Source organism: Phoenix dactylifera, chromosome 7 (assembly GCF_051530095.1).
Source record: "Phoenix dactylifera cultivar Ajwa chromosome 7, Ajwa_hap1_PhDact_Kaust_v1.1, whole genome shotgun sequence".
NCBI classification, from domain to species: Eukaryota; Viridiplantae; Streptophyta; class Magnoliopsida; order Arecales; family Arecaceae; genus Phoenix; species Phoenix dactylifera.
In genome coordinates, this window is record NC_143196.1 from 10,110,487 (window position 1) to 10,135,767 (window position 25,281).

The 25,281-nt window shown below is 37.8% G+C and overlaps 1 protein-coding gene and 1 pseudogene across 1 annotated transcript; both read right to left on the reverse strand.

Moving 5' to 3' along the window:
* Window positions 1-563: 563 nt before the first annotated feature.
* On the reverse strand, window positions 564-24,572 carry LOC120111042 (F-box protein SKIP17). The gene is made up of 12 exons (XM_039127368.3): window positions 24,150-24,572; window positions 18,776-18,951; window positions 7,706-7,900; window positions 7,510-7,620; window positions 2,504-2,589; window positions 2,302-2,423; window positions 1,845-1,909; window positions 1,657-1,729; window positions 1,477-1,539; window positions 1,294-1,358; window positions 1,144-1,218; window positions 564-1,015 (listed from the first exon to the last, which is right to left on the reverse strand). The coding sequence occupies exons 1-12, from the start codon at window positions 24,492-24,494 to the stop codon at window positions 793-795; spliced, it is 1,599 nt and encodes a 532-aa protein (XP_038983296.3). The 5' UTR covers window positions 24,495-24,572; the 3' UTR covers window positions 564-792.
* On the reverse strand, window positions 15,431-16,648 carry LOC148702904 (putative arabinosyltransferase ARAD1; annotated as a pseudogene).
* Window positions 24,573-25,281: the final 709 nt, after the last annotated feature.

Genomic DNA, 25,281 nt, shown 5'->3' on the forward strand with positions numbered 1-25,281 from the left:
GAGTGACCTAAAAAAAATCCTAAAAACTTAGATGATAGCCTTGTATAATCAAGTTACCGTAGATACATAAAGTTGATTTACATAACAGTGAATAACAAATAGTGAATAAATATGCACTAAACATATGCATTAATAAATAGCGAAAAAATTTACTGTATCTATCAAGAAACGTGGTTGTAATTTATAGTCATAAATAATAACAAAAATAGGAACCCAACTCGTGATAAACAATCAAAAAGCGGCGAAGGACCAACCTTGGCACCAATCTAAGTAGTCAAGTGGACTGGATAGTGGGGTTACCGAGGCGTGTGAGATGGCCTAGGTGGTCTATCTAAAACAACCTGCTCATACTGCTTGGTGTACCTTCTTTTTGGCTCATTTGATCCGATAGCTGCCATCTCATGCCCTATGTTGTTGCAATTCATACCATGGTACCTATGATACCGATAAGTGACCAGCACCATTGTTAAAATCCTTTGTCTTGCATGCTTTGAAACACTATCATGAAAAAGTCCTAAGCACGAATAAGAAAGGCAGAGGGTTGAATTTAGGTTGACAGCCAATTGTAAAACTTTTTTAGACTAAGACTATTATGGTTTTGCTTAATTTAAGGTGCACAAATAGTCCAATGAAATCAGTATCAAACTTCCATGGCATATACAAATTCATTCAATGCAATGTAGCATCACCTTCCATTAGTTTAAAACTAATTCAACTAACGAGGAGAGGGTGGGGTGTAGCATTCAGATGGATGAGTCTGTATCATCTTGCATTGACCCATCTGACCTCTTGCTAAGCCAATTGAAACTCCATTTCATCATAGCTATCTGCACCATAGAATGCGAAGCTCACATCATTCACATCATGGACATCCTCATTACCGCTCCCTGGATCACTGCTATAGCTGCTGTCAGATGAGCTTGTAGAATAAGAACCAAATACAGCAGCAGCCATCATCTGAAAGCTTGTGCTGCTGCTTATTTCACTGTCACTAAAGTTTTCAATATCAATGAAGCTGCAAAATGCATGAAAAAAACTTGTAACTAAGATCGCCAAAAACAATTCCTTGCATGATAAAAAGTAATCACCAGACAGCACGTGAGAGAGAGAGAGAGAGAGAGAGAGAGAGAGAGAGAGAGAGACCTCCCTTCTGGGGGAAAATTGGCAATTAAACAAATATCAGGTCTGTCCTTTAAAACTCGTGAAATTGGAATAGCACTGCACCAGTGAAAAATAAAAGAATTAGCTAGAAAGTAAGATTTTCAAAGAAATTCACAAGTGGCACACTGCTACCTTGGGTTATAGCACCGATAGTTCCAGTCATTATTAGCAGAAAGGCCATCCTTATTCGAAATGTCCTGTTCAAAGAAGTCCAAGAACAACAGCAATTACATGCTAGACTAAACAAATATCTATCAAATTTGCAGGAAGTTTTTTCCATTTATTGGAAGCCCAAGTGATTATCTAGCTGCCTACCAAATATCTGAGGGTTTTGAGGTCTCCATCAAGCACAGCAGATAAGAACCGGGAAACTTCAACCTGCATAAAAAAATAGTATATAAAACGTCCAAATATATATTCTGGTACACGTCCATAAGAAAAAATATCAACAAAATGGTAGAGGGTATGAATCATCTGGTGTTCCGAGATCATCACCTCTTTGAGATGCAAACAGTCACGTAAAATCAAGACCTCCAATGCAACGGGATTTGTGCCATTGGCAAGGTTCCTAAACAACTGAAATTGTGAAATACAGCTCAAGAAAAAGAAACTTAGGAACAAGAGAAGCATAACTTAGGATATCCCAAGTGAAAAGGCTCAAATTGCAGTAAAAGAATTCATACCTTAAAAACATGCCTGTGATTGAATAAGATGTTGAAAAATCAACAAATTTGAGATAGCGAAATCCCTACAAAAGAAAATGTCACTGTGCAAAGATATTCTTAAATTCAAAAATCAACAATCCAGTTCAGAATGTTGTATTCTATTGAAGAGTCCAACTCAGATTAGTGATTCTTGCAAGCAAAATCTCAGAATAATCAAGCTAAATATGATTGAATACGGACATAAGTAGAATATACTAGAAAATAAATAAATTGTTTGGTCAGTACCAACAGCTATGTGCAATTCCAACCATAACTTGACAGCCATATATAGAATGCCTAGCTAGTAGAATAGGTTCTTCTTGGCCAAAAGGAAAAAAGAAAGTCAAAATATAAAACCGGGTGCCCTTAAATCAAAAGCAATAAATAAAAGGACAAAAGGAAAAAATAAACAGACTTTATGATAAAAAAATGATACCTTAACCAGCATACGGACTTTATGATCATGAAGCTTGAATCCCCTGAGGGCTAATGTTGTCAAATTAGGACAGCCATTTACCAGATTGATGCAAGTTGGGGATTTCAGACTATCATCTCTGCCTGATTATACAGAAATTTTATGGATGTACAAGTGGGGTGTAGAGAGAGAGAGAGGCGAGATAACCAGGAATGTAGCATACCAGTATCAGAAGACTCAAAGAACAAACGCTCTATGGAGTGACAATGTGTGCTGACTGCATCCAATGTTCGCCTCAGCTCAACATGTCTGTTCAGACATTCATGTCAAAGAACTTCCGTGCAAATATGCTCTTTCAAAAACAGACTGCAAAGCAAGGTAAAAGCAATCTACAGCAACAACGTAAACCTATTATAACAAAGCCAGAAATTGACATTACAAATTTACAAAATTAAAAAAAAAAAAGAAAAAAAGGGTACTCTCTATCTATTCATACATACAGTGAACCTAGCTCAGGTTAAGAACTAAGATGAGAGGAAGCACATCCAAAATCTGGCTCGCCCGAACTAAGATGAGAGGAAGCACATCCAAAATCTGGCTCGCCCACCCCTGCGCCCCATCCCCCCCCCCCCCCCCCCCAACCCACACAAGACTTCAGCAACTGAAATAATTGGGACTCTCTCACTATTGAGTTCGTTTGCATTTGTTTAGGAATTTTGAATGGGCAGCTTTGAATTTTTTCTGAGGAAAGGAAGGTTCATGATGGTAGTCAGGAAGCTTAGATTACTCTTGCAGACATGGGTATTTGTGTCAGTGTCTAACATGGAATCTTAGTGCATCTCTCTTCTGCCGATTGACTCAAGGAAACTTATGATATAAATATATAATACAAATGTATGTATTGATAAAGTTAGATGTATAACCCCGGTGACTTCATATTTATGTTTCAGAATATTACTTGTACAGGCACCTTATATCTATATCACATAGTAAATGTATCCATGCTAGCCATATTGTATTAGGAACAAGAAGTAAAGTGCTTATCTATACCGTGTCAAATATGTATTTGATGACTTGCATCAAGAATCAACACTGAGCTCATATTTTTTCTGCATATTTAAGGATAAATACACTGCTACTATTCAAAAAAGATGTACATGGTGTCTTTGCAAATGAGATATAAGTGTTGATTGATGAAGAGAGGACTACATGAAATACTAAATTAAACTTATCAAAGAAAACTTCAAAAGATAAGGGTTTAAAAATTAGTAGAACAATGTAAGTTAGTGAGAATAGAAATGAGGATACCATCCCGATCAAGGGTCACCGTGCCGATACCAGGGTCTGGACCAGTTGCCAAGCGGCACGGTTCGGTATGCCGCCATGTCGTTCCATGTCGGGCTGGTACCAAAATAGCAGAGAGGGCGGGAAAGAGGGAGAACGAGAGAGGAAGAGAGAGAGAGAGAGGGGTGGAGGGAGAGGGAGAGGAAAAAGAGGAGAGAGAGGGAGAAGACCAACGGAGGCCGGCGGAGCGCGTCCCAACACGATAGAGAGGGCGGGTGAGAGGGACAACGGGAGAGAGAAAAAGAGAGAGGGGGAGGGAGGGAGATGGAGACGAAGGGAGAGAGGAGGTTGGCGGACGTCCATCCCTTGTCGACTTCACTTAAGCTTTTCAAAATAAGCTTTTTTTTATTTTGCAAAAATTAAGTGAAGTCGGCAAGAGGGTTGCCAGCTCCACTTAAAATTTTCAAAATTAAAAAGCCCCCCCTTTGGGACTCTTGTTTCGAATGAAACAAGAAAACCGGAGGCGGAGCCCTCCTCCGCCCCTATATGCAGCTCCTCGGCCCTCCACCGGCTATCAACCACCCTCCCTCTCTCTTCCTCCTTCTCCCTCTTCTCTTTTCCTCTCTTTCCTTCTTCCTCTCCCCCTCCTTCGTTGGTTTCTCAATTTCATTGTTGGAACCATCCGGATCTGCCGTCGATATGGCTCGATATGCTTCAAACCAGACGATTCAGAACGATTCCACCTTCCTCAATCTCGATGAAGATTGATGGACAAGAGATGCCACAAAATGATCTTTCATTATTTCGGGTCTATTATACAAAATAATGGGGAGATAGATGGAGATATATGTAATAGAATTAGAGCTGGTTAGATAAGCGGAGAGGTGCTTTATAGAACAACAACGAGGCCTACAATGTTGTAGAGATTGTAGTACAAGAGAATAAAGAGAGTTTGCTAAAACAAGTTGAGTGTAGCAAAAATGAAAATATTAAAATCTTAAAATAGATGTATGTGTGTGTATGAGGGGTTGTAAGAGTTGTACCAAATTAAGGACAAAGTGATGAGGAATTGATCTAAATAGTACGGATGAGTACAACAAAGATCCGAGAAGGCTCTGGTATAAAGAGTTAGAGGAAGATCTAAGATAACGGAGATGAAGGTTTTAAGGATATGGTGAAGCTTTGGAATAATATTAGAGGTAGCCCTAAATAGGAATACTTGGAGAATATAGATCCAACCACAAATAGTTCGGAAATGGCTAGATGGTCATGGTTATGGTTATGCATTTTTAACATGCAAGTCTATAATGCATAACAGGCCAAAAAGTAATACATAGGGTAAACAGGTGCATTCTTTTATGCTTCCCCTTTCTAGACTAGACTGCATTAATATATGTCAAAGTAACGTTTAGTTGTACAGGCAGATGCATAGCATGATAGCAATATTTGTTTGCAAGCTTCTTTCACATTTTAAGCAGTTATCTCTATTGCAGAAAATTAGAAACTCTCATTAATTTATTATTAAAGAAAAAAGAATCTGAAAGCCCAATCCAGATATTAGACATTATAATGATGAAAAATCCTTTTCCTAGATATGCCAAATATTACAAACTGAGGTAACCAATAGCATTTAAGTTTCTTATAGTACTATTGCTAGTAAGATTTACACAAAAGTGGCAGTTTGTATGCAAAACCTAAAATATGTTGGTAAAGTATAACATAGTTACCTATTCCCAAATTCTTTGTTGATGAATTGTGAGCTCGAATTGAATATAAATATCTCTTGTTAGCATGCATAGAAAATTTTTTGAAACTACCCAACCATAGAACTCACGGATTATTTATGATTTATAACTTTATTAAATAGTAAAATATTTAGTATCTATTTGAAATGCTCTGTATAATTATTTGGTATACATCTGCGAGCTAGCATAAAACAATTAAATTTGTTTATATTAATTGTATATTGTAACTTAGCATGCCAACTGTGCATATTTTCACAAACTAGCTTGTCTTTCCTGGATAATACAAGCCATGTTTTAGCGTGTTATGGCATGACACTTGTACTATGTAGGCTCTTGACTGGTGAAATCACAATATGCATGTTATTTTAATCCTCCCTTAGCAGATTCAGTCATCCCAAACCTGAATTGGAATCCAAATTTAAATTAACTAATAGGAATACAAGGCCAAGCAGCTAGAATACCGGAAAATTCTTTATATTTAGTGTGTTAGATCAGTCCGAGTTGGCATCTACACTTGAAGAAGAGAAATTTGGAGAGGAGGGTTAGAGAACTCTGAATAAAATATACTTCATCTATTTAAGCAAAGAATGCTTATTTTTAAATCAATTAACATTATTTAGCATATAAAAAATCAATTAGATGGCACATGTGCCAGAGATGTAGTTCAATGAATTAGCACACCATTTTGAAATATTAATCTCTATTTTAACCATTATAACCTACCTATCAATAATAAAACAACAAAATCAAGGAATCTGAATCTTTAAATAAAACATCTGAAATCAGTTTTGGACTAAAAGAGAGTGGAAAATGAATTGGTATGATAAGAATTTAATTTATTCAAGCATCATGAAGAATACGAGTTTGAAGTTCATACCCTTACAAAAAGAAAAGTAACAACTAACAAGTATGCCCTACAATAGAACAACTAATATAGTGCACGACAGAAAATGGTTCACAATACATACCCTTGAATTATCATATGGTATCAATATAGTGAAATAGATATCAAATAGTAGCGTATGATAGAGACCAATACTTAAATCATAACTTGAAAAATGCATCAAGCTCATGATTTTCTTATGTAAATATACTGGCTAAGCAACCATATCCATTATGTAATCTAAAGATGTTGATTGGTTAGAAGAAAGTGCTTAGAACAGAAATTCTAAATCAAGCAAGGACACAGTATGTGGCAGATGATCAACTCTTATAGTCGCTAATACACCAAAATACACTAAACCAAGGATCGTTGTGCTGATAGCAGGGCTCCTACCAGTTGGCCGGTAGCATAGTTCAATATGCCCTCATGTTGTTCTATGCCGGGCTCGTACCAACGCAGCAGAGAGTATGAGGGAGAGGGAGAATGGGCGAGAGGAAAAGACAGAGGGGGGAGGGAGAGGGTGAGGGAGGGGGAAGAAGCGGGGGAGAGTGAGAGTAAGAAGGCCGGTAGAGCACGGCCCGACACGGCAGAGGTGGGGGAAAGGAAGAACGGAAGAGAGGGAGAGGGGGCGGACGGCTGGTAGAGGCCGTCGGAGAGCCAAGGAGGGGCGTGAGAGGCTGGAGGAGCAGCTCTACAATCTAAACCCTATTTCGTTCAAAACAGGAGTCCCAGATGGAGCCCCTTCTTTAGCCCTTCGGACCCCTCCCCGGCCCTCTGCGACCCTCAAACGGCCTCTGTCGGCCATTCGCCACCCTCCATCTCTCTCCCTTCATCCCCCTCTTTCTCTCTCTTTTCCTCTCTTTCCTTCTCTCTCTCCTCCTCCTTTGTCGATTTCTCGTTTTGAATGCCAGAACCATCCCAATCCGCCACCGATACGGCTTGAAACAATCCGAACTGGGTGGTTCGTGATGACTCTGTATTCCTTGCTCTAAACAGAAACTATGTAGCCTCAAATAAATTAGCATGATATATACCTACATGCATTTTGCAGATGACCAACTATTCATGGTCACTAATTTTCTGAAAAGAACTTCACAATTCAGTACCTTTAAATTAAGTAACATGGTAGGTGTGGACGAAATGCACATAAACATAAACCTAAACTTTTCTTGAGAAGTAATATGAAACCTACACTTAATTGTGGCTCTCTCCATTCAAAAAGAGCAGATCTTCAATTCTTTGTTTAAGAATCTAAAATGTAAAACTGACTAGAAATCACCTTTATTAAGATGTAGACATAAGAATAGCGGTACTTACAAACCAATGAGTTCCAGATCAAGGAGAGACTGACAGGCTGCCAATGCTGTGCAAAGTGCAGAATTATCCATCTTATCAATATTGTACAGGTGCAGCCTCCTCAGGAGAGCCCTTCAAACATGTAAGTGTAAACATCAACCAAAAAAAAAAATGAAGTTCTAAAAAAAATAGCAGCCACATGCCAATCCTGCCGTACCCAGAAGCACCACCATCCACACTTAAAGCCAGCAGACAGGACCGGGTAAGAACAGATGACTCCCTCCTTGGCCTAGGTCTCTTGTCATTCCATGGAAGACCAAATGTATCTATGGGATTTTTAATAGGATTGGACATTGGTTGAGAAAGCTCTGCTGTTGAAGTTGGGCTAGGTCGCATACCAAGCTTGAGTGACCTAATTTTAGAGAAATGAATAGAAAGAGTGAATTGAAAAAAAACATATATGCAACAAATAAGAAAGCATCTTCATAAATATACTAATGAATTTCATTTACAGTTATACACAAGGGACAACTGAAATAAGAATCAATGTTCTCCATCAAGCAGAAGCAGGATACGGTACGACTGAAAGTATTTGGTTTCAGACGTGTTGAATGATTCTTCTGATAACTTTTTACAAATTATAACTGATTTTGAGAAAAGATATTCAAGGAAGATAATAAAGTCTGGATGATAATGGAAAATTCTACAATGTAGAGCAATACTCATGTAAGAATAAGGATGGTTAAGAAACATGCAGCAGAAGAGGAAAAGTTAAAACACCTTAAAGATTCTCATAGAACCAAATCATGATAGTTTTATTATAGCCCTAAAATACTGAGCTCCCATTACAATCTAGTCTTATCAGCAGGTACATCTATTTAGGAATATCTCAAATTTTGAGGTCATTAGATTGGGAAATCAATCAAGGTTGTGTTTCACCACAATGTGGATTGTATATATTTCAACTCTAAATCCTTTTTGTACATTGGATAAAAAGCAGAATAGGCTATTCAATTCTCACATATTTGAGTTTCAATTGGCATTTCTTCTGACAGCTATCCTTTTCTTTCTTTCTCATTCTTTCTTCTCTTATTCTTTGCTTCTTATCTTCTCTCCTTTCATTTTTCGTCACCATATTTCTTGCAGCATACTTAATGCTTTTATATTTGATTAAATATCAGAAAACAATGATTATACTTGCTGTCTGAATTCCAATCTACTTATAAGTTTGAAATTTTAAAATGCACTAAATGAATATCTAAAATATAAAGCCAGCTTAACTTCCTTGTCTAAACCCTCCCATCATCTTCTTCCAAAATAATTGTTGATTTGAACACAACAACTTACAAAGCTATATGTTTGCAGATCAGAGTTGCAGCAATCCAGCTACCAGTACAAGATGCAGCATACAAAAGCTAAATTAAATATGGTCAAGTTACCGATCATAAAGAAGGACAATAGAACATATATACTTTGTAAACCTAGAGAAATGCATAACATTACTGGCTCAGGAGTTCATTTGATGTAATTTTTTGCACTAGCTCTTCAAAATAACCAGACTGCCCTCTATGGCTACCCAGAAGGAACGCTATTTATTCATGTAGTGAGTTCCTAAAACAAACCATGTTTTCCTCAAAACCATACAACCAAGTACTGCCGAACTACCTGGTTCGGGCAGTGCCAAACCGATCCGGTGTGGAACCGGGTAAGTTCGGCTATTACTTTCAGTTCCGGTTCCATATCGGCCGGAACCCATACAAAACCAGCCGGAACTGGTCACTTACTGACCGAAACTAGCCAATAAGTGCCTGAACCAGTCGGAACCGGCCAAAACCGGTCGGTTCGGTGCAGACTCAGTGTGAACTCGGTTTCAAATCGGGTTGACACTGTAGCAGTCTACCTGATGCTTTTTAAAGCATCGATTTCAACAGCATTTTGAAAACTCTTGGTCGCTTCCCCTTCTTAAATATTTCAAAAATAATACTGATTCAGGCTATCTAAAGAAATATCCAAGGATAAATAAGGTGTGCTTCCTCTCTCCTACCTCATTTCCTCCTTTTTGGGGGGAGGGCTTCAAAAAATAACTCAAAAATTGCAAAATAAAGGAAAATCAGGCCAAAATTTTAAATTTGGACTTGATTTTTTTATATGTTGTAGATCTATGGACAATCTACACGCTGACATAAAAATTTTTAATTTTTGAATGATATAAATTTTTTAAAAATTAAAAATATATGTAGCATCTATTGTTGGATTCTACATGATCTGAGCTAAAATTAATTTTTAAATATTAATATTTAAAATTTATTTTTTAAATTTAAAAATAATTTAAAATATATAAATAATATCAAAAATTATGAAAAAATAATAGTACGTATTACATAATTCAGAAGTAATTTCTGAGGTAGAAATCATATTTTTTTGAATTTATAATATTTAAATATATTTTTAAATTTAAAAACTATTAAAAATATATAAATAAATAAGAAAAAATAGGATTATTTATTAGAAAAATCTGATGTTTAAAGATAAAAATATTATTCTTGTCAAAAATTAATTTTGATATTTTTAAATAATTGATAAACTGACGTACTTGATAAACTTACAGAAATTGAGCTATCAAGCAAAAATGACCCAGAGTGTGACATTGGCCGGAATCATGGGCAAATACTCTTGAACTGGCACCATTGAAAGTGCAATTGATGCAACACAGAGTTCAAGGAAGGACGGATAACCAGATTAAAGAAGTGGTTACCTCGACGTATTTATGTGCCAAAAATGCTCATAGGAGGTTCGGCAGTTGATGAAGTACTTCGCTTATTTTAGAACAGTGAAAAAGGGTTGCCGAGAAGAAAGCGGAGGTGGACCGTCGAGCAGCAGAGCCACCTTCGTATGACTCCGGAGAGTCAAAGGATGCATCCGCTCTAGATGACGAGGCACAACTCTAAGTTGCCATGCAGACGAGCCTGCATCATCAGTGGGAGCAGAATGAGGTGGCCAAGCATAAGGCTCGATTTAGGACCTCGTACTACGAATCAGGCTTCGATTTTGCGAGCAACAAGCCAGATCCAAAGTTTAGGAGGACCACCTCAGTCAGAGAGGCCATCAGCAAAGGCGGTGGCTGGATTGCATCTTTGTTGGCGATTTTTGATAATAGAAAGAAGTCATCTAGAGAGATTCCATCAGCAGCAACAATCAATGATTTAGATCTACATGCCTTTCCCAACAGAGAATCGAAGCAGCAAAGAGTTGACTCGATGTTGAAGAAGAATAAGAAGGATATGCAGCGAGTTATTGAATCCTGATTCCACTTCAGCCACATCCTAGCAATGTTGCAGACAATACGTACTACAGGTTTGCCATTTCCGCCATACAGATTGCCGGTCCCGATATAGATCCTTCTGGCCCAAAAGACATCTACGGTGAGCTTCTTGACAGTAATAAGAAGCTAGAAAAATGGATTGCCTCCTACAAGATCAAGCGGCCCATATATGACTGGTTGTAATGTGTGATAGTTGAACCAGTCCTACTAGGTGGAGCATCATTAATTTTCTGACAAACTGTGATATGAAGACTTTCTTCTACAAGTTAATTGATACTTTTGAACGAGTGCACAACGTCGCGTACATCCTCAAACTGATAGAGGAGATAATTGATCAGGTAGAAAAGGAGAATATCATGCAAGTCATCACTGACAATGGGCCACAATATAAGGCCGCCGGAAAAATTTTGATGGAACAACAACCATATTTTTTGGAGATTCGAAGCAGCAGAGGGTTGACTCAATGCTGAAAAAGGATAAGAAGGATATGCGGCGAGCTATTGGATCCTGATTCCACTTCAGCCACATCCTAGCAATATTGCAGACAATACGTACTATAGATCTGCCATTTCCGTCATACAGGCTGCTGGTCCCGGTGTAGATCCTTCTGGCCCAAAAGATATCTACGATGAGCTTCCTGACAGTAATAAGAAGCTAGAGAAATGGATTACTTCCTACAAGAGCAAGTGGCCCACGTATAATTGGTTGTGATGTGTGATAGTTATACCGGTCCTACTAGGCGGAGCATCATTAATTTGCCAGACAAACTGTGATACGAAGGCTTTCTTCTACAAGTCGATTGATGCTTTTGATCAAGTGCACAACGCCGCGTACATCCTCAAACTGATGGAGGAGATAATTGATCAGGTAGGAGAGACAAATGTCATGCAAGTCATCGCTGATAATAGGCTACAATATAAGGCCGCCGGAAAAATTTTGATGGAACGACCACATATTTTTTAGACCCCATGTGCTGCACATTATATCAACCTCATGTTGATGGACCTTATGAAGATTCATAAAATGCAGCAAACAGTGGAGACAACCCAAACCATCACCAATCATACGTGGGTCCTTTCACCAATGAGGAAGCATGCAGGAAAAAAGATCTTAAGACCAGAAGTCATACGATTTGCTACGAACTGCGTTGCACTTGATTTCCTTCTTGAGAAGAAAGCAGCCCTACGTTAAATGTTTGTTAGTCCCGAGTGGCAGGCAAGTAGATATACGAGGGCTGACACTGAAGGAAGCAATGTCGAGGACTTGGTGACAAGGCAGACATTCTAGCAACGGGCCACTACTATAGTGAAAGCTATCAAACTATTGTATAAAGAGCTTCAGGCCGTAAATAGCGAGAGGTACCCTCAGATGGACTTCCTGTATCACATGGAGAGAGAAAAGAATAAGATCATCGAGGCAGATCCGATGCATGTCCAGGAGTACATCGACATCATTGAGCAGCGGTGGGACTACCAGATGGGTAGGAACTTGCATCTAGCAAGTAAACAAGAACATTAAAAATTAAACTGCTCCTATACTTGTATAATTTTACTAAGACAATAACGAATTTTATATACAGTATACTACCTGAACCCTCGGTTCTAGTACAATGTACCTGAAATTGATGTGGACGACGAACTTTGGCCGCTCTCCATAATGTGATTTACAAGATGAAGCCAGATCCAGAAATCGCGGCCCTAATACGCCTAGGATAGATAAGTTAACTTAAGTGACATGTGTAAGTTAACTGGTATCTTCTATTATTAACATAGTACAACATGATTTTTTCACATACCAAAATATTTAAAAAAGGCAGCGACAGCTTTGGAGTATCAGCAATTGTCGTAAGTAAGAAAAGTATGAATCTAGATATCTTACACATCAAAAAAATATTTATCTAGCATTAAATGGTTATTAATATGGTACTATCTTATACGTAATTTTCTTTAATATTTTTGCAACTAAATGTTGGATTCATTTTGGGTTGTCCGCGAAAAATCTTAAGTGGATAGCTATCCGGATCCTCTTCTAAACGGTCTCTTCGAGTGGTTGTAAGCGCAACTAGTCCACCTTCATCCCCACCCACAGCAAGCAGAAGAATCATTTGACACAGAAGTGCCTTAACAACCTTATGTATGTTCACTACAATCTGAGGTTGAGACTGAAGTGCATTCAGAAGTGGAGCTCAAATATATAGATCTGATCCATAGTACTTTTGTTGATGATGACAAAAAATATCAAAAAAATAACAAATTAGAATTAAATTCATAAATTAAATTCAAAAGAAGTGATTACCAATTAATTTTTTTTTTGAAAACTCCAAAAAAAATAGGTGCCAGTCTATGAACCGGCACGCCCTACCGATACCGGTTCGGTACGGTACCGAACTAGTACCAAACCGTACCGGGCGCCGACCGATACGGATCCCGATACCGGTTCAACGAACCTTGCATACAACCATGAATATCATCATGCAGCTTCACATGCATGCACATATACATTTTAGCATAGATGTACAGGCATACATATATACAAATTATTTTTACTTAACATGTAGCAATTGAAATTACAAATTCCTTGCACAGGATGCTCAAATAAGTGAATAACATTTTTTAGCTTATTAAAAAGTTAAAAAGAAAAATATATATATATATTGGTTACTAATCATATCTCATCATAAGAGATCTTGGTTTAACATGAATTGTCTCTCCCCTGAGCTACTCACTGACAACAGGAAAAACTTTAAAAGTATTTAGAGGCTTTTGTTTGCATACAGTCGAGCAAGTTGCAGTCGCAAATGCTGCAGTTAAATTGCAGGTATCTAGAACAACTATTTGGATGCCTGCAAGTGTTGCAGGTTGCATTTGAACCACAAAAAAGGACCCAAATCTTGTGTTTGAACTGCAGACATAATTGGCCATAGTTCCAATTACAAGATTTATTGCAATTGGAAGCAGCCCTCAAAAGAGTCACTTCATCACTTTCCAACAATTAAAATTTCAAACTATATATTCAAAAAGTCAATATATTTAAATATTCTAATAAGTATATTATTCTATGTAACTTCATTGTTTTAGTATACATATTTATTATAATATCAAATTAATGTTATAATAGTATCTTTCTATAATAATTATTCTTATGACAAGAATAATATACCTATTATTATTATGATACTAATATACTTATATAATCATTATTCTTGTATCATTGTTATCCTTATTACCATCTATCAACAATATAAGATCATAATTATTTAATAATTTCTATTATAAAATAATTATTAGTTATTAAAAATTTAAAATGATACATATTGTAAAAAAAATATAAGGGAACAATGATATCAAATTATTCCAATATCAAATTCTTTATAATGATATAAGTACTATAATACAATAATGATTTTATGACATCAACATTTTTTTATGAAAATTATAAAAATAATATATTATGTAATATAATAAATATATTACCATAATAAGTATTGTTATGATCTTATTTAACATTTATGATCATAATATACTTATTTAATTAATTGCATCATAATGATTCTTATTAAAATCTATATAATGTAAAAATTATTGTAATTATATTAAATAACATTTACTAGTTATCATAATATTATATATTATAAACATAATTATCACTATAATAACCCAACTAAAATTTAATAATAATAATACTATTTCTCTTAAATTATAAAAATATCATAATTATTATACTATAATAAAAAGAGTATATTAAATAATAACTATTTTTATAATATTTTAAATATCTTTATATAAAGATTATTACTGTGACCATAATATACTTATTTAGTCACTATTATTGTACCATAATGATTCTTATATAATCTATATATAATATTACAGTAAGAGTCATAATTATACTATAAAGTTCCAAGGTACGCGGTACCGACTATACCGACGTACCGGTGGGCATCGGCACCGGTACGGTGCCGAACCAAACCGAGCCAAACCGGTACTATACTGATGGGGCTAAAAACCAAAAAAAAAAATTTGGAGCCGGTACGGACTGGTCAGTTTGGGCCGGTACGGTTCAGTACCGAAATATATAGTTGTACCGTACCGGTAGGATCCGATATCGGTATGTACCGGCCCGTACCGACCGGTACGGTAGACCATGCTATAAACTATTACATAATAGGGCATTTTATACAAATTAGCCCCTACAATCATCCATATTTGTACATTATTCCCTATATTTTCATGTTCCTATAAAAATCCTTGTGAACTTCTCCACTTGCATCAATCGGTCCTTCCACTAGTGTTTGTTGATGGAACACTGGTCAACTAGGATTATATAAGGACAAAAATGTTTCTAATTTAATAGCAAATGAGGCTCAAGATTAACCTCTTCTCACTCACTTTACCCTCTTCTAGTTCAGGATTTGGTTGCTAGAGAACAACGGTAAAGGGGAGAGGTTAAGAGTAGGGGTCCAAATGGGTCAGGTCCGATCAAGTCATGAGTGACCCCGACCCAACTCGGTTCCTTATTCGGATCCTAATTTTGAACCCAGAACCAACCGAATAAAAGATCCAGTCAGGTCTGGTCGGATCCACCGCTACAATTTTTGACCCGAGTCACTCGGGTCAGGTTGGGTCCATGTATAACCCAAACCCAACCCAAAAAATTCGGGTTCGGGTTAGATCTGCTTTGGGTCAACCCATCCATGGCTTTTCTCTTCCCTTTATTGCAAAAAAACTTACATCTTTCCTAAGGATTGCTATTGGAAATAGGCCAATATAGGGCGGTCTTCAAATGGGGCTGAATCATTGCCGACTGAAGGCACCACATGCATGTAAGGAGCAATGACATCTTTCTTGAGATTCGCAACCTCAACCGGGTATCTCCCGAAATCTGCGAGCAGCAACATAGCCAACCCAAGCTTCCTCCGAGCCTCCAACATGTTGTTCGGATGATGGGCTACAATCACATGATCCTTTCCACCCGCTCTCCTCCACTCCTCTCAGCTCATCAAGTAGTCCACCAATTCATTCTGCAAAAGCTTATTCTGACCAACCTTTCCCTTCCCATGGAGCTCAGAATGTCTATTGTAGCTCAATGATGAGAACGGCACAAAGATTGCATATGCATGGCTTGAACCCATCACTCTAATTGCCGAGCAAGGCCTAACGACACTTGGAGAATTCGAAGAGAGAAGATCCAATGTAAGCCAGTATTTGGCATTGAGCTGCAAATTTAAGGCACCCGGGTAGGTCGGGTACGATTACAAACATCTGGCCATATCTGATTTTTTCTACCCTTCCAACCCAACAGTCCAGAATGAAACTCACGAGGCAAGTCGTACATATAAACCTTGAGCAAATTCTGATTTGAGTCACATCGTTTCCTTTTTCCTTCACCTAAGACCCTCACATCCTTCTTAGAATTGGAATTTCGTCGAACACCGATTCGACATATCATAGGAGGAGGCAATAAGTCAAGATGATGAGTGCTATGATCCCTGAATCGAGTATGGAGCTCTGATGTCTTATTGGCAAGCACTAGCATATGAACTGATTCAGGTATGAGGTAACCATTGCTGGCCATTAGAAGAGTGAAGCAAGAGAAAACCAAGAGGACGATGGACAGAAAGACAACAAAGAAGAGAAATCTCTTGGTCACAAAAGACAAAGGCTGCAACATCCTCTCTGACATGGTCATCAAAATAGAGCATTGTTGCACAAGGACGCCTACTTAAGTTTATCCATTAATTTGTTGAGACAGTGGTCAATGACATTGGCCTAGACACAGAGCTTGGGTCGAGCCTTAACAGAACTTGTTTGCACCCCCGCAAACTGCGGCCCGCGGGCCCAAATAATTTTACACATTCGGATCCGGTCGGAGCGAGTCATAGGATTGAAAACCCAAAATTATCCATATTTCAAATGAGTCGGGTCAGGTCTATATTCTAATAAACCCAGACCCGATCCGAAAAATGGAACGGGTCCAATTTTAAGACCCAACCCGACCTCACAGGTCCTCCAAAACAGATCGGGTAGGGTCGGGTCGGGTCGGGTCGGGTCACGGGTCAACCCGACCCATTTGCAGCCTTAGTTAAGAGTTACCCAAAGAAGGGGACAGGTTAAGGGGTTGATTAAGCATGGGGGCTAGACATAAAAATGCCAAGATGATATGGATTTAACACTGTGAGGAGAATATAAGCAGAATATTCATTATCATCTAGTTAACTTAGGAATGCATAAGCAATAAGTTGCAAGATTTTTAGGATTAAATTACAAATACAAAAGAAGACAAGAACCAACATGCAAATATGAAAGATTTTAGGGATATCTAAAAAAACCCATACAATAATTATTAGTTATTAATAACAACACATATTATAAATATATTCAGCATTATAACAATATAACTAATTACTATAATATCAAATTATTATATACTGATACAATTATTATAGTAATTATTGTTATAATAATCCAATATAATTTAATAACATTACTACTTTTTGTTGTAGGTAAAACAATGATGATTGTTATACTATAATAACAAAAGTAAATAGTTCACTGTTCCCAAGGAGGTAATCTTATCAAATAATTTGCAAGGTTATCATATCTCTTTTAACATCATACAACCAAGAAGCTACAATTGCATTTGCAGTTTCAATTACAAACAGTCAAACAGAAACAAATTTTGCAGCTACATTTCCAACCGCAGCTTGTATTTGAATTGCATGTAGTTGAATTGCAGGCAAACAAACAGCCCCCTATAGGTGACAATGGCCAAGCACTTATTGGTAACAATCAAAACAAATGGACAGACAAGCAAATTGATTTGATTCTTTGACAAAAACAAAATAAAATTTGAATACCTGAATGATACCTAAAAACTAGGAAATGGTTGTCACCCACAAGGGTAAATAAGATAAAATACCTAAGGAAATGATACTTTTATTAAACAACCTCCAATCATAACTTGGAGATATGGATAACATAACAATGCTTTTAAACTTTGTTACCAGCCATGAAAAAAGCATTCCATTGAGCCACAAAATATGTTTGGTGACACTAGTGAAACGGGTGACCCTCAAATAATTATACAAGCTCAAGAACTGCCTTTAATTTAAGCAACCCAGGTTTCCAATCTATCGTCATCAATAACTATCGGAATGCAAAAATTTCTCTAACCTATTGCTTCCCCATTACTGCTATAGGATAATGTGCAATTATTATGTGCATGGTAACAAGGCATATTCTTTATAGTTATTGCACTGCAATGTTTTTATTCATAACCAGCTTTATTTTATTAAACTAGCAAACAACAACACCAGCTTAGCATATTCTTTAATAATGGTTTGCATGGGGGAAGCATATTTGGCTAGGGACCAACATCTCAACTTCCCGATAGGACTCTTAACTTGTGAAATGAATCTCATTAGCAATTATATTCATCCCTGATCATATATGAGTTAAATGTCAACAGAAATCTTTGTCAAGTTAACCATAAACAGGAATTTGGGGAAATGCTCATTGGTATATGTAGCCAGCAAAATATGCTAATTAACACTCCTGACACCAGAAGTATAATGGACGAATCTCATTTTCATCACCACTCTAGATACTTCTGAGTTTTGTGGAGTGGACTTCCATAAAGCTGCATAAATATGGCATCATTGTCAGACAGCAGGAAGTATGATGTGATGGATAAAGAGATCTAACATGCCACCTAAGTGTCCATGTCATAAAATGGAGTTTACACCAGTAAAGTAATGAGCTTTTATCTTTTACTTAACCCAGTACAGCTTTAATTTTCAGGCAGATAGCTTGCTGGTATATCATGCATTAACCAATGATCAATCAAAGAATAAAAATTATCTTCCAGTATTTTAGAATAAAATGCATTATGACAAACAGTCCACCAAAAGGCCAAAATTTTAAATAAAAAAATCCTTTATCAAATATAAAGTAGAAATATACTCACTGAAGGTTTTTTCCTGCCCGTTGTATCATTGTAGACACAATCATGTTATTAACCTTCGGTACTGGCACTGTTAAGTCAATGTTAGCATAGCATAATGGATCTGTTGCACACTTGTGGAACATAGAACAAGCAGCTGCAGCATGGCACAGACTCTGTGTGTCTAGCATAGAGAAAACCTTCAGAATTCAAATTTGTTAGTACATTGCCATCAACGATTATGAGAACCAACAGAAAGGACAAGTAGATAGTATAATTAACAATTTTACTCATGATACTCTTCATTGCAAGAAAACATAATTATAGAATTACACATCTTATTAAAAAATTTTAAAAAAAGCACTTAAGTGGAGTTCATAGATTAATCTAACGGCAGAACAATTTAATAAAAAAAATTTGAACAGCATATATAAAAGAAAAAAAAATGAAAGGAATAAACGAGCAACCTTGAAAAATGCAAGAAATCAAAGCAAATAGTGCACAAGAAATCACAAGATGCACACAACAAATAGTATGATGCAAATTAGCAACAAACAGAAAGCAGAACGGTGGCATGGAAGCAAAATTAAGTTATATATTTAATATAAAATACATAAAAAGGAGGGAGAGGAAGGTAGAGAAAAAAATTATAATTGACAATGAACAGCTCAACACTTGAATTAATAATCCAAGGCAAAGCTTGGTGCTAAAACACATAACATGACACAATTCAATAATCAACAAATTTCACCATTTTTTACTTTGATTTTTTATTGATAAAATGCAGCCAAACAGAATAATCATAGAGACCTACTCATGGCTTCATTGTTCTCTTAGGCTAATAGATCGATGCAGCTACTGGGATAGGCTTAAATCCACAAGGGTAGCAATAGCCCCACTGGCCTAAGTCATCCAAAGCAAGGCTTGTCTGGCCCATCAATTACAAGTTACAACCAAAATCTTTCACATAATCATGTGACATGGCCCAGGGGTATGTCAACCTCTCCAAACCCACATGCCATGCTGAAGAAAGGTGCTTAAATCACAAAATTTCCATTCATCATCATCACAGAAGTGTTTTATTTAAGCCATAGTGCCATCATGAAACCAAAAGCTGCCCCTAGCCTTCAACCCTTGATCTCCACTCACTAGGGCTTGAAATTGTACTCAATCAACGGTCTCAATGCCTTCTTTTCTCGAGGGAAGAAGGATTAAAGAGTGGAGATCCAATATCCAGCAACAGATAAGAAAAGGAAAAGAATGGTTTCCTGCCTGAAAAGTATTGAGGGCCAGGCTGAATTTGAGCACTATACAAAGCTTCTCTCTCTAGGCATGCTCTTTAGAGAGAAAAGTAGAAAGTATGTAAAGTAGTCATAGTTCAAAGTTCAAACCATCTAATAAACCTATCATAGCCACAACATCAAGCCTTGTCCTTACTATTTGGGGTTGGCTTTCTACACCCTTATCTAGATAAGGCCTACCGCTGGTTGATGTATATAGTGTTTAATAATTTTAGCATCGGTTAATAACTAGCTAACAAAGTAATGCCAACCCTTCACTATTTTCATCCAGAAATTGGACCAGCATTGACAATGTGTTCAATGTTATTTTTCCCATGCATCAAGTACACACCAAGCGAATTGATTTCAAGAACATGTGACTTTGAGATAATTTGTAGTTTATAAGTAAACAAATGAATTAAACTCAACCATTTTCAGTGGAAAATTTATAAATGATGGTGAGCATTTCCTATCTGAATTTTGCAACTGCATGTTAGCATGACATTCAAGAAAGACACAAGGCCAGTATCCTTTCTCCCATTTTGATAAATGCAGTGGGAATCCCACCATTCCAAGTCGAAATCAGGACCTCCCCAAGGAAGATAGGGAGCTATGCCCAGCTAGCACATGCCCTGGAGTCATGAAGCACTGTGGAGCACCCATTGGTATGCACATGCACATATACATATTACAACTATATACATGTAAGTATACAAACATGAATCTACATATGCAACAATAATAGATTCACACGTAAATACATATAATGTATGTCCGTTCACACATACATTTTATATACACACACACACACACACATACATACATATGTATGTATGTATGTATATGTATATGAATATGTAATGAGAGCATTTAAAAGAAAAGAAATATGGTAGTAATGGAGTGTGGCATTCAATGCAATCAATTGCTAAGGTGTCACATTATGCAATTTAATTGAATATAACACCCAGGAACTAAAGAATTCTAGAAGGATATAAGCATGAGTATGCTAAAAAGCAAATAAATTAATGCACATACAATATAGAGAAACTGTGAAATGTATTTTAATCGGTACAAGATTTACCACAAAGCATAGGTTTGTATTCCCAAGCATGCTGAACAATAAGAGCTTGATGAGAGGGTGAAACCATGTGAGAGGCAGGTAGGGGAATGGTTGGGAATAAGTGATAGAGATGGGAAGAAAGTAATCCTATCAATTGGGTGGGAGAGAGAGAATAATACACAGCTATCAAACTGATTGATACTCGATTGCCAGAGTAATGGGTTTGTGAAGCCATTAGAAAGAAATCTGGGCAGTTTAAGACTTCCCATGAGAGGCATATCATTAACTCATTTGTCATCATATATGTCCATGGTACAAGACATTTCTACTACTTAATTAGAATAGTAAGTTGATCATAATATGCAGCATTGTTAATTTAATTTACAGCAAAATTAAATCTTTAAGGGAAAAATACAGTACACCCCTCCAACTTTTCCCCAAAAACACTTTGGTCCCAAAATCTTACAACTTTCCTTAGCCCTCAAAAATAATTTTCTGTGTCATCCATCCATCTCCATGAGGATGCATCACATGTTATCGCATGATCATCACATGATAACTTAAAAATTGTGCTTTGACGAAATATCCTCCACTCCTACTTAATCCCCCTTTCCCCCTTCTCCTCCTCCCCCACTACTCTCTCTCTCTCTCTCATGGCAGAGCACCAATCAACTGCCTCTGTGACAGCCAGTAACCCACTGCAATGGTGTTGCGCACCACCACCACCCTCCCCATGGAGAGCTTCCATCACCAGCAGTCCCTCGGCATGGACCACTTCCTCAACCACTTCATCCCGCCCCCCCATTGCAATCAATATCCCCACCACCAATAGGGAGGATGAGCTCCACAAGGACAACACCTTCCGGACCGGGGCCAACCCCCCTCATCCATCCTCAACCGCTTGGAATCTCTCCCCCACTACCACCATCCCTAACCCTCACCCTAGCCAATATCATGCTCTCTCGTGCCAGGTGCAAGAGCCTCTCGGAGCAGAACTTTGGCATCCTCGCTGCCCTCTCGAAGGATGACAAGAAGTGGCTCATGATGAAGGCCGCCAAACAGTTCCTCCAATAAAAAGATCATGGCTGTCACCACTTACGACATCTCTATCTTCTCATCAGTCTTCATCTCTCGTTCCTCCACCTTCTCACAGATGAACCTAACGATCCCAAAGCCGAAGCCAGAGTTCATGCTCTTGATGCTGGGTACGAAGATCTAACACTAGTCCGCAACTATGGCACCACCGAAGGTGAGGTGAGGATAGGAGAGTTCGTGATGGATGACGAATATTCGGACAACGATGAAGAGAGATCTCCCGCCCCATGAGAGATCACTAACATGATACCTTAAAAATCCTGGCAGCACTATAGGAGAGTGACCGGGTGGGCGGACCAAAGGTTACAAGACTCGTTCCTAATGGAGGTTGCGAAGAAAAGTTGATCAAGGTGGCACTGCGTTGAATGGTGGCAGATGCGAGGAGGAGGCCAAACATGATCTAGGTCGCAAGGAAGGTTTGGAAGCAGTTGATCGAGGCAAAGGCATGGGAATGGATTTCTCGGTAACTAGAGTGGATTTTTTCACTATTTTTTATATTACATTATATCATTAATATTAAGGGTGTTTTCATTTTTCAAGCCAGTCCATTAACGACATCAAAAGCTAGATGAACAGCTAGACCACATTAATATAGAAAAATATTTTGGGGTGTTAATTAAAAACTTTTACAATTTTGGGGGGTAAAGTGTTTCTCAAGTAAAGTTGAAGGTAACATATTGTATATTTTTCCAATCCTTATCATAATAGTTGATATTAATTAGGGAATTGAGATGATGAAGGTACATGTGATTGAGAGATATTGCATGCAAGAGAGATACGTCAAAGGGGGATAAACAATATTACTTTTAAGAATTTTTCAAGTAGTAAAGAAGTTGTATACCATCCCATGTGAAAAAGATCAGGAAAGCAAAAATCTATGCAAAGACAAGAGGCCATTTATGCAGCATTCTAGGAATGGAAGTTGATAATTTAGAGATCTTTCTAGAATATTTCTAAAATTCAAGACTATGCCCCTAATATAGCATAGATTTTATTGCTTCAGCTATGTGGATCTTCATTATTTTTGCACTTGGGTACCGCCTCTACTAAATCCCTCCAATCTCATGGATTCACCACCCCTAGAGGAGCCAAAACATGGTACTAAAAATCTTAAGCAACATGAAAAAACTATGATATGGAAAATATGGAAGCAACAATTAGTATTTCTATATGTAAACATTTATTTTAGTATTCTGTAAACTGATCGAAAAGGAGACAGCAATTGCAATGAAGATCGTAAGTTGCTTAAAGTATAATAAGTAAACATCATGATCTGATTTCTGATGACTGAGAAATTTAAATTATGACTAAATGAGACTACCGCGAATTTTGCAACCTTCATAACTGAAGGCATATTACATGGTGCCACATAACAAAAGTTCCATTGATGAACTAAAGCACAAACAAAACGTGTAAAGATATTTTTCACAATATGCATGAAAATGTATTAAACATTAATGTAATACCTAAAATCAATACTCAAATTCTATGGATCGGAGATAGCATAAAACCTAGAGCAGGCTATCTATCGTTAAACAGGTTTGTAATTAGTTCATTTTGCATCTTCTGAAACAGAGGCATCCAAGGACATGCATCAACTTGAATTGAAAAACAAGAAATCCATGTCAGAGAGGAAAAGAGGAAGAAAGAAAAATTTATCAGTCACAATGAACCATTTGTTGCTTGTTTGATCCATACTTTAACAACTTAACCTAGAACATAAACAACATAAATTTAGCAACCACAATAAACTAGCTGATAATATAATCATAAAACAGTCACAACCTTTACAAAACCCATTACATGCATCTTCCCCAAACCATATATATTCATCGCTCTAATTGCATTTATCAATAGAACAACAATCCGCACACATTGAATTAAAGGTGTATCTGAAAGAGATAATTATGACAAAAAGTGGATGGACTTAAGAAACAAAAGAGAATGACGAAAGATAGAGTACTTTGATGGTGAGATCGGGGGGAAGAGGCCAGGAGGCCGAGTTGTGCTTGGAGGAGCGCTTCCGATCGGATCTCTTGGCGGCCTCCAGGAGGGCCGATCCTACCCGGATGGCGCCCTCGATGGCACGGTCCTTATCCGACTCCTGGACCCGGGAGCCGAGGAGGCGCTCGAGGGAGAGATCGAGAGCGAGGGAGGGGTCCGAGAGGGAGAGGAAGGCCTCCAGGAGGCAGTCCATGGCAGCGGGGTCCGACGGAACCCTAGTGCCGCTGGCTGCGAGGGGGTCGCGGGGGCAGGGACGCTTGAGGACGGAGGAGGAGGAGGAGGATGAGAGGAGGAAAGCGTCCATGACCGACAAGCGGTGGAGAAGGGCAAGGGTGGAAGAGGGAGAGCGATCGCTTCGCAGATCGCGTCGCACGTAGGTAGGGGTGCAAATTGGTCGGATTGGGTCGGGTCCTGGATGACCCGATCCGATCCCCTTTTTTTTTTTTTTTTGTTCGGAACCTAATTTTAGATCCAGATTTGATCCGATTCGACATCAAATCGGATCGGGTCCGAATTGGATTCGGATCAGATCTGGATCCGAATCGGATCGGGTTGGGATCCAAATTCGGTCCTTTTTTTTTATGCTTTTGGAAAAGAATCTGGGCAAATCTAATTTAGCTATATCATAATTATGAGGTGCTGGGTGACCCATCACTTGAAAGACTTACAATTGACCTCCAGTCAGAACAGATGACCCATGACTTACTAACTAAGTCGGTCTACAAGCCAAATTTCATATCACACTATTTTTTGCCTATATGACTGGTTGGACGGAACTTGGTGTCTCCCAGCTCCTCTCTCACGAGGACACAAAAAATCCCAGACCTTCTTCCAAAATCCAATTCCATTGTAGAAAACTGGCACATGACCCATATTCAGTTCAGTGTTCCCTCGCTTCCTCCCTGCAGAAGTTAAAAAAACAAAAACCAAAAAACAGAAGGAAAAAAAAAAAGCTAGCTACCGAGAAACCAGAGATATCAACAGTGTAATAGATTGAGAGAGAATTCTGGCGGACCAATAGTGCCACGACCTACACACACAAAAAAACTCTCTTTTGCTTTTTTCCCTCTCTCTCTCTCTCTTTTCGGGTT

What these genes read in the sequence shown, in the direction of transcription:
- LOC120111042 (XM_039127368.3), bottom strand. Translation starts at nt 24,494, where the DNA reads ATGGACGCTTTCCTCCTCTCATCCTCCTCCTCCTCCTCCGTCCTCAAG. An exon ending in ATCACAGGCATGTTTTTAAG is followed by an intron (nt 1,730 to 1,844) that starts GTATGAATTCTT and finishes TCAGTTGTTTAG; the next exon opens with GAACCTTGCCAATGGCACAA. An exon ending in TATCGGTGCTATAACCCAAG is followed by an intron (nt 1,219 to 1,293) that starts GTAGCAGTGTGC and finishes TCACTGGTGCAG; the next exon opens with TGCTATTCCAATTTCACGAG.